Genomic DNA, 9,394 nt, shown 5'->3' on the forward strand with positions numbered 1-9,394 from the left:
CCTCCAAATCTCTTCTTACTCTCTCATATGCTCAACACAACTTCTATACGTATATATATTTTTGTTATAATAAATACAAGTGGAGTTGAAACAATTAACACCAGAACTTTAAGAAAAATAATTCAAAAATTGCATGCACTTGGCAAACCCTTCAGAATATTTGAAAAATAAGTAAATAAATAAAACATTCATATATTTTGGGATTGCAATAGGAACTGGTTTTTTCAATAGGACCTGTTTGGGAGGAATCAAAAGGGATTAGGGATGGGTTTGTTAAGTTTTTTTTCCTTAAATTCAGGTATCATCTTAACCGGCTGGTTTCATTCCAGTTATATATATATATAATTAAATAAAAATAATTTAATTAATTTTTAAAAGTTCTCCTTTTTTTTGGAAATAAGAATTGATTTCAGTAATCGGAGCAGGATAGGAATGGGATGACCCGGCCCATTGCCACACCTCGCTCGTCACGTTACCGTTCAGGATGTCTAGGACAGCCAAAGTGATAACATAATATTGTATAAAATCGAAAAGATTGGGGGGCATTGGTCAAATATTAATTCATGGAGGGGTTGGGTTGAAAATACAGAGTATTTATTTAGCTCTGATTTGTACTTTGTATGCATCCCTAAAATGGAGGCAAAGGCGTTCCGGCTACTATGTGCACCTCTCCCACCATCACCTCACCCCACTTCAACTGTTGGTAGGATTACAGTACCTCTAAAGCCCTCTCCTTTCAATTCCAAACCTCCGTCTGGGGCAGGTTAGTTGTTAATGTAACCCCTCATTTCACTCTTTTTAAAGTTTAGTGTTTGTTCAAATATTGAAGATTTTGTTCTCTTCTTGGTGGTGTTATTTTATTGGGTTCAATAGGGGTTCTGCGGAGGAGCAAGAACAAGGAAGAGCAAGAACTGTATGGGCTCCCAAAAGAGTACTACGATGATGTGTGTTCCTCTTTGTTATAGCTTGTTTTACGTTTTTTTTTTTTTTAATCACTTGGGTTTCTCTGGTTTTCTTGTTTTCTTCTGCTTCGATTGCATGCTGAGAATCGGGTGTTCTTCACTATATGAGGATTCAGCTTGAAGGGTTTTTGGATTTCGTGATTTCCTGAAATGGGTCATTCTTGGACTAGTTGTCGTACCATCAAACAGTTGGTGTGTGCCTAGTGTGCTATAATTCAGCTATTTGGTATTTGAGATAATGGTCATTGCTGTTTATCATAGCTCATTACATGTTTTACTTATCTGAGAATGTCTGTTGTTTTCTTGTTTTGGCTCTGTTTTTTAAGGGCTTGGTTCACTGCTATCTATGGGCTAAGCTAAAGTGTATTTGAATTTTGTGATCTCCTGAAGTGGGTGTCTTCTAAATTAGGTCTGTATACCACTACATCCTTAATGTTAGTGGTTTGTTGTCACGGATTTAGGCATTTTCTAAGCTCATGTGCGGCACTTTGACAACTCAAGGTGCTTGACGTTGTTAAGTCAAGCTTTTCCACCCACTTAACTAGCTAGGCTAAGTAATGCATATGATTTGGAAGTTAGGATGAGAACCAAAGAAACACTTAAAAAGGAAGTTTTGTATTGCACAAGGAAGCTTTACAATATTAGGAGAAGCTTTACAATATTAGGAAGCTCTCAACTTGCTTGGTGCCTTGGCCAAATGAGGCCTCGTCCTATTTATAGACACCAATGGAATTCTTTAGAACCCACAAAGGTTCCACTCTACCCTAGAATTCTCCATACAAAGGCTATGTACAAGTATTTTACCATGGGTATTTTTAGGTTTTTTTATTAAATATTGAATTGGCCTAGTGTAACACACGACTATGGTGGCTCTGGCAATGCATGTGAATAGAACAGGTATAATGTGGGGATCTCACCTAGATTTAACCGGGTTTCATGATGGTTATGGTAGCTTTTACCAGTGATTTTTCATGATGCAGTAAACAGAAGATTTGAGACCTCTGTAGCATCTGATTGTTAGTAAATTAATAAGGCCATGTTGCTTTGGTTTTAGTTTTGGTTATTTGTATCATCTCCTCAATGATCTCTACTTACTGTTGAATTGTGTTTACTCCAGTGTTCAAATTTCTCTTATTCATGAATAGTTTGATCATTTAATCATATCTTAATTTAATGGGCCTAGTTTTCGTGGAATTAGTGAAAATAGTTACCAAATATTGAGATGTTGCTCTTTATTTTCTTCTTGCTATTTGAAATAGGTTTCGGGTTTCCAGGTCTGTATTGCTTGTAAGAAATAAATAAATAAAGACATGAATTGTTGTATAAAAAACTTAGATTTTCAGTCTTGTGTAACTAACCTTCTTAGGCCAGGAATGGCAAGCCCGACAAAGAGAGAAGACAAAGGAATTGCATCGAAGACGTCAAGAGGAAGAGGAAGAAGAGGAAAGAAAGGTAGAAGAATATCGTGAAATTGGCTTGCGGTTGAAGGGGTATCCAGAAGAGGAAGTTAAAAAGGCAAAAAAACTGGTTTCCAGCTTTATCAGATCTGCTGAAGAAGTAGAAGAGGTGATCAGACATTATAATGTCAAAAGTTGTCCTCTTTATTGTTGGCTTCATTTTTCCGACTAAACCTCCTTAAAAGGAGTGTGTTTTTATTTTTGGTGAAACCTGTTTGACACGATGGATTGTGAGAGAAAAGTGATACTCTGTTCATGTAGTGACAGGAATGTCAAGCATCAATAATGCGAAAGCCCCCCATTCTGGAAAGCCCTTAGGTTAATATGGCTGTCAGACATGCTATATAAGCATGATTAAATTTCCTTGGACCTGGCATGATGTGCTTTTTCATTACGGATATGGCCACAGATAAGGCTCTTCACTCGAAGCAGCTTGCCATTTTCTATATTCATTGTGAGGAGAAACTTCTTATGTGGCCTACTACATTTTTGTTCATCCTCATGCACCATTCATTGCGTGTTCCCGTAAAATGGCAATTCCAGTTGGAATTTTTGTTGTTATTGATGTTCGTAACTTTTAGTTTGCTTTTTTTATATACAGAAAATTGAGGAAGCTGCTGAGAAAGGTGAACTTACTGAGCTTGTTCTAATGGTCATATGGAATCGCCTTGATCTCGCTCGACGTGACGTGAGTTTGTGCCTTCGATGCTCTTGTGTTTCTGTGGTTATTTTTTCAGATTATTGTATAAAACTAGGAATATCTGTAATTGATAACTGTCACTAGGATCAATCTCTTTAGTATGTGCGGTTCTTTTGGCTCTAATGTTTCAGTCTTAATGAAAATACAATATTTTGGGAATTAAAATTTTGCCAGAATTTTGATTGTGGAACTTTGGGTTCAATAAAAGGCAAACCCTAACATTTGTTAGTGCCTTAAATATTATGAATTGAAATTTCTAGAATCAAAATCATGTCTCAAGATTAGGACCAATGTTAGATTCTTGAAATATAAGTAGCTTATATTTTAAGCTTCAGTGACATCATGATTTCTTGCTAGCTCAGGTGGACTTATTAAGAAATTATTGTTGTCACTGTTGCTGCTTCTCTCTTACCATTCATATATGCCACATGATGACAAGATCAGTAGGAGTTTTTAGAATTCTTTCCAGCATCTGCTTTTCCCAAAAGTACTAAACATTGTTTCTCTTAGTGGGATGCATCCATTCCCCCTGAGTTGTACTGACTCAGAAATTTTTTACCTTTTTTTTTCCAGGATGAAAAGGATGCTGTTAGAAGTCTTGATCTCTTGTACAGGAGGGTTGAGGTATGCACTGTTGATATTTATTTGGTTTAGGTATAGGATATATGCTAGTGGTTTGGAGTTAACATAAACTTCCAAATAATTAACTCTACTCTGCAATGACGGGTTTCCATCAAACATTTGAAGACCTTGGTCGTGCATTCCGGTTTCTAATATAAGTCTTAAAGCATTAGGGACATCTTTGCAAATATCAGCATGGTCATCTTTGTACCCATCTTCTATTTTGTTAATTTTGGCGCTGTCCATCTAGTTTGTACCACCATCTAGATAGCTTTCTATATCCTAATGTATGGGCAGTTTGTTACTTTGGATAAAATTTGAAATTATTAGATGTCCAAACAAACTGTTAAAATTGTTTGAATTTCTTCCAAATTTAAACCTTTTAGTGTTTACATTCTTATGCCACCCTAATCAGTCACTACTCTTTAGAGCATACTTCCAGCCTACCTCATTATGCTCAATAATAGTAATTTAGCTTTTGAACTAATCCTCTGTATTCTAATTTTGGTTTCTCATTTACATTTTCTTTTTTGGTGGGAATATGACGATCTAAATCTCATGCAATATTTTAGACAGAGATTTTGAAACGGGAGGCTAGTCCTGCCATGAGATTGCTCAACGATCTTTTGAATATGCACGATGGATTTGATGATGAGGGGTGGCTGAAGAAATGCAAAAAGTGTATGATTGATACCTTTCCTCGGGAGGATCCATTTAGTATTCTTGTTCCAGCAGGGTTCAACATTGATGAGGTATAAGGCAAATATGCAATTCTACAGCTTTCAGTTATATAGGGGAAAGGATTTATTTATGAAATAGCATTTGGAAAATAACAAGACTAACTCAAGGAACAACCAACTGAATTTATCTGTGCTGCACACATCCGTTCAAGATCAGAGTAGATGTTATATGTTATTTGTTACTTTCTAATTTTTTGACAGCATCAAGGGAAACTGCGGCCACCACTGGAGGTAGATGACCCTCTTTTGAGGGTAGATTTTGTCCGTGAGGTTGATGCACTACTACAAGAGGTTCGCTCTGAACAAAGTGAAGCACAGAACGCTCAAGGGCTTGATCCTGAATCTGTTGCAAGCAGGTTGAAACAACAGGAGAAGCAACGGACAATACGCCAAGTAGAAGCTCTGTTAGATCTGGCCATTAATTTGAAATGGTAGCCAAACTATAATTCTTCTTTTTCTAGTTCTTGTTTTGTTTGCTCTTCTGGTGTGGCCTTTCTTTAGTGGGTTTCTGTTATTATGAATAATCAAGTCAGGGTTCAAGGGCTGTCACCAAAATAATATAATCAAAGGATGTATTTTCTTGGCATGTTCCTTCATTTTACCCTTTTTTTTTTATGTAAATGATGCCAATATCAATTGCAGAGCATGGAACTGAGAAAACAGCCCTGAGCATCCTGAGAATGTATCTCAGTGTAGATACTGCAGGACCATGGAAAAGGTTACGCAAGTTCTGCAAAAAAAACAAATGTAGTATACAATAAGATTGCAATAGTTTTTCTGCAGGATTTAGGTCTCTCCATGGGAAAAAGAAAAAAGGAACAAAAAAGGGTACTATTGAGGGGTGTACAGGTGAACACAACAACAGCAGCATGGTTTATTGTACCATTATAATTCTGGGTAAGGGACAACCTATTGTGAGTTTAGATCACAATCCACGTTTGCATTGAGGAGAAAAAAGAAGAAAGAAAAGGGCCTGAGGTACTATATGGATTTCAAACATCCAGGGTATTGGCTTCAAATAGAGCACAGCTATGAGACTCCATTTTATAAGTAACTAATCCAGATTTCTTCTTTAAGATGGCCTCACCATCTGCTGTGAAAAATCCTGGAAATGGAAGAGCTGTGTCAACTAACCGATGCCATACCATCCCTGTGGGAGGTGGGGGAAGAATTACTTTTACCGAGCGGTCAGCTGTATTGAAGGCAATGAACAAGTCACCCTTAATGCTTGAAGACTCAGAAGGCAGCAGCCCCTCCATGTTCTCAGCTTTCAATGTCATAGCCAGGAATTTGCTTGATGGGTCATCCCATCTTGGTGGAGACTGGTCGCTTCCATGCCAATCAATGCTTTCTTCTTTCAAGAAGCTCCTCCTCTGAAGAAGATCACTACGTCTCGATCTTAGCGAACTCAGAAATGAAATAAACTGAATGGTCTGAATTCCAAAACCAGTTTTGACAGAATTCCAATTGAAAGGTTTTCTGTCACCATATGCAGGTGAACCTCCAGAAGACTGGCCGCACTCATCTCCCATGTTAAGGATGGGAACACCCAAGGAAACGTACAAGATGAAGAGAAAATTACGAATTTGTTTAAGTCGCCTTTCCAGGACAGTGGTTTTATTTGTGGGGCCTTCTTCTCCACAATTCCAACTCAGTTCAGAAGCTAGCTCGCTGCTACTGAAGCTGACTAAGTCCACAAGAGGAAGTCCAAAGTTCTTGGTAGTAAAATTGAAGGAGAACGCTGGGCCTCGCCCATCCATGAAGATGTCCCCGCTCCCACAAAGCCGTGTTGCAAAGTCACTAAGTCCCTCACCCCTCAAAAAATTTCTTACATCATTGCAAAATCTTGTATTCATTTCTGCCCATCTCTTCCAATGTGGGAAACGAATTTCCTTTGGCAACATGTTTCGAGGATCCCAGCAATCTGCAATGATCTTGGTCTTTGAGAGTAATGGGTCAAAAGCAATAGTCTCAACCAAAGGAGGGCGAGACAAGTATTCACCATGAAACCCCCTCAACAGAGATGATGCATTTATGAAACAAAACCCATCTACATGAAACTCGGTTACCCAATATCGAAGACTATCCACAATCATCTGTTGGACAATGGAATAGTTACAATTCAAAGCATTTCTGATTCCTAAATCCGCATCCCCATTCACATAATAATAGCACGAGTCATCAATTCCCTGCAGTGCTCCACTCTCGGCGGTATGGGTGAAAACAACTTCCAGTAAGACCTCTATTCCATTGGCATGCAATCTCTTCACCATCTCCTTCACAGAATTAATAGTAGATACAGGGCCACTGGAAGGTCCATATACATTCATTGGTGAAAAGAAATGGAATGGGAAATACGGTCCTTTTTGCTCGTCAAATGAGAAAATGGGCTCTAACAAGACTGCATTCACTCCAAGATCTTTGAAATGGTGCAGCTTCTCCATCAGACCAGAGAAGGTCCCTGCAAGATCAGGAGCAACCTGACTGGACTCATCCTTGGTAAAGTGCATCACATTTAGCCGGTATACCACTAGTTTCTCTATTGGTATGCAAGGATGAACATCGTCATTCCAATTGAAAGCAGGTTCTTTCTGTAATTCTCCAAGACGTGGCTGAGGTTTAAGTCCATGATCATCAGAAAAGGAGTTCCTAATAAGCTTAGCATATGGATCCAAATGAACATGCTGTGTGTGCAACGTTTCTCCATTGTCCTGAAGATTAGCCTCCTTGCAGCGATACCCATAGCTCACAAATGGCCCAACACTTTCCATTGATGCATGCCAAATATCACCAGTTCGGTTGACATATGGATCAAGATCAATCTCTAAAGCAGGTTTGTCTGATGTGCCATCATACAAGCACAGAACCACACCACCTGCATTTCTTGAGAAAAAGGCAAAATTTGGAGAACCATCACTTGAGAAGGAGAGACCTAGAGGAGCTGGATACCCTCTACCAAAACCAACGGGGATGCAAAAATTTGTCTTCCTATGGCTTCTAATGTCTGAGCTACTCAAATCTGTATCTAATGTAGACTTCAGTAGAAATGAGAGATAGAAAGGGGCATGATTTGCTTCGAAGTCCAACTTGAGTGCAAAGCTGCCAGAAGATCTTTCCATGAATGGGATCTCAGTGGTATTGGATCCAACTTCTGGAACTGAATTCTGAAAATCCACAGGCATGAAACAAGAGGAGTTGGATCTGAAGACACCCCAACTCAGTATTAGCTTATTGTCGCTATTATAAAGTTGCAGGGATGAAACTTCAATAGACACTATGTATTTCTTATTTTTCTTTCCAACAATTACCTTCACTTGACCACCAATTTCAGTCAAAAATAGATAATTTAATCTGCTTTCTAGTTCTTCAATTTCAGTTGTAGAGTATCTGTTTTCAGTTTCTTCAATAGCAATGTGTGATGTAGCAGACACCTTCCAGTTAATATTCCGAAAACAATTTCTTGTGGCATTTTGAGCAACTACACCAAGAATTACCTTTCTTTCCAAATCCATTTTCTCCAAACCATGGGCGACCTTGTTTCCACAGATGTAATGGGTGGCAGCTACCAATTTAGACGAATCCCTTGCTCCACAGTTCACACAGCAGGGACGAATTACAAGTGATGGTATTAATGTTGTCATCTATCCTTGCAAAACTAGATAAACCCCAACAAAAAAGCCAAAGGACAAAATCCTTGTGATTTGTGAGGAAGGAGAAGAGTTTCCTACTGAGTTCTCAATGCTTCTCTGTTCAAGATAGGAAGAGTTAGTTTACTGCATGAATACCTCCAAAGCAGGCAACAATACTAAAGACTAAATTTAGCCTTTGTTCATTGATTGCATAAAAATTGGTTGAATTTTCACCACATAAGAAAGAAAGAAGACTAACTGAGAAGTTCTAACTTTATGCAGAGAACACATGCAACAATCAACAAATTTATCCACCCCGTGTGTTTAATATTACATTTGCTACCAAAAACACAATGAAGACTCAAATCCTATATAAACTACAACAAGCTGATTCAATTTCCATCCAACATCCAATCACCCCACAAAGGAAAAATTGAGAAGAGAGCAATTTGAACTTCCTACAATGCATTAAACTATCAAAACAATGGAAACAGTAAAACCCAAAACCCTCCCAGAATTGAGATTATAATGGGTTTTTGGAAACTACTACTATAACATGAATCATCAAATGATAAAACAATCTCCCCATCAACTAAACGAGAAAACTGAGTAATACCCAGTTCAGAAAAGAGGCAATTCATTCAAGAAACATGGAGAAATCCTTCCTTCCTCTACTGCATCAAATCATAAAAGCAATAAAATCCAGAAACCAAAAAGAATGCCCAGAAAAATAGAGAGAGAGAAAATCATACTCACATCATTCGATTCCCTTAGTGAGTGAATGCAGTGTGCGATTTTTGATCTTTCTGAGGGCCTCACAATTGAACTTTTTGGATGATATCATGACAGAGCTTGAGAGAAGAAGCTGTAAGTTATTGTGCCTCGCGCGTGCAGGGCAATTCATGGTCTATCAATACTGACCGTTGGATCTGGGGTCGTGTTCTGATGGAGGACACTGTGGACCTGAATGAGTGTGGGCCTGGGCCCCAATTTGAAACTTCCAGTCCTTATGCAGTCCTAATTGGGTTTGGGCCCACACTCACTATTGCAATTATGACAGAGCTTTTGCAATTATTTTAGTTGTCTTTTCATAATCAAATAAATAAAGAATATTTTAGATTGGAGATAAAAGAAACCAAATCGTGAAGGCCCATTTAATGTACTTTTTATTATAATCAAATTATTGAGATAGAAGAGAATATCTTCAAGAATCTTTTAAATTACAAATAAAATACTTTATATGAGGTTAAACGCTTAAAAATATTGAAAATTTTACAATAATTAT

The 9,394-nt window shown here is 38.0% G+C and overlaps 2 protein-coding genes across 3 annotated transcripts; one reads left to right on the top strand and one right to left on the bottom strand.

Annotated features, from left to right (window-relative positions):
- The first annotated feature begins 612 nt into the window (after positions 1-612).
- Positions 613-5,076, top strand: LOC117918447 (protein PALE CRESS, chloroplastic). Its single transcript, XM_034835120.1, has 7 exons — positions 613-763; positions 874-944; positions 2,334-2,528; positions 3,021-3,107; positions 3,693-3,743; positions 4,313-4,492; positions 4,682-5,076. The coding sequence occupies exons 1-7, from the start codon at positions 634-636 to the stop codon at positions 4,913-4,915; spliced, it is 948 nt and encodes a 315-aa protein (XP_034691011.1). The 5' UTR covers positions 613-633; the 3' UTR covers positions 4,916-5,076.
- Positions 5,077-5,211: 135 nt separating this feature from the next.
- On the bottom strand, positions 5,212-8,964 carry LOC117918446 (isoamylase 2, chloroplastic). Of its 2 annotated transcripts, none has more exons than XM_034835118.1 (2): positions 8,866-8,964; positions 5,212-8,226 (listed from the first exon to the last, which is right to left on the bottom strand). In XM_034835118.1, exon 2 carries the CDS (start codon positions 8,119-8,121, stop codon positions 5,473-5,475), a length of 2,649 nt encoding a protein of 882 aa, XP_034691009.1. In that variant the 5' UTR covers positions 8,122-8,226; positions 8,866-8,964; the 3' UTR covers positions 5,212-5,472. The 2 variants fall into 2 exon arrangements, with proteins under 2 accessions (XP_034691009.1, XP_034691010.1); XM_034835119.1 differs by having other exon boundaries at positions 8,862-8,921.
- Between the last annotated feature and the right edge of the window lie 430 nt (positions 8,965-9,394).

The sequence above is a fragment of the Vitis riparia genome, chromosome 7 (assembly GCF_004353265.1).
Source record: "Vitis riparia cultivar Riparia Gloire de Montpellier isolate 1030 chromosome 7, EGFV_Vit.rip_1.0, whole genome shotgun sequence".
NCBI lineage: Eukaryota > Viridiplantae > Streptophyta > Magnoliopsida > Vitales > Vitaceae > Vitis > Vitis riparia.

Excerpts from the sequence above, each read along its gene's own strand:
- LOC117918446 (XM_034835118.1), bottom strand. The coding sequence starts at position 8,121 with ATGACAACATTAATACCATCACTTGTAATTCGTCCCTGCTGTGTGAAC.
- LOC117918447 (XM_034835120.1), top strand. The coding sequence starts at position 634 with ATGGAGGCAAAGGCGTTCCGGCTACTATGTGCACCTCTCCCACCATCA. Across the intron at positions 3,108-3,692 it reads TTGATCTCGCTCGACGTGAC|GATGAAAAGGATGCTGTTAG; the intron begins GTGAGTTTGTGC and ends TTTTTTTTCCAG. Across the intron at positions 3,744-4,312 it reads TCTTGTACAGGAGGGTTGAG|ACAGAGATTTTGAAACGGGA; the intron begins GTATGCACTGTT and ends GCAATATTTTAG.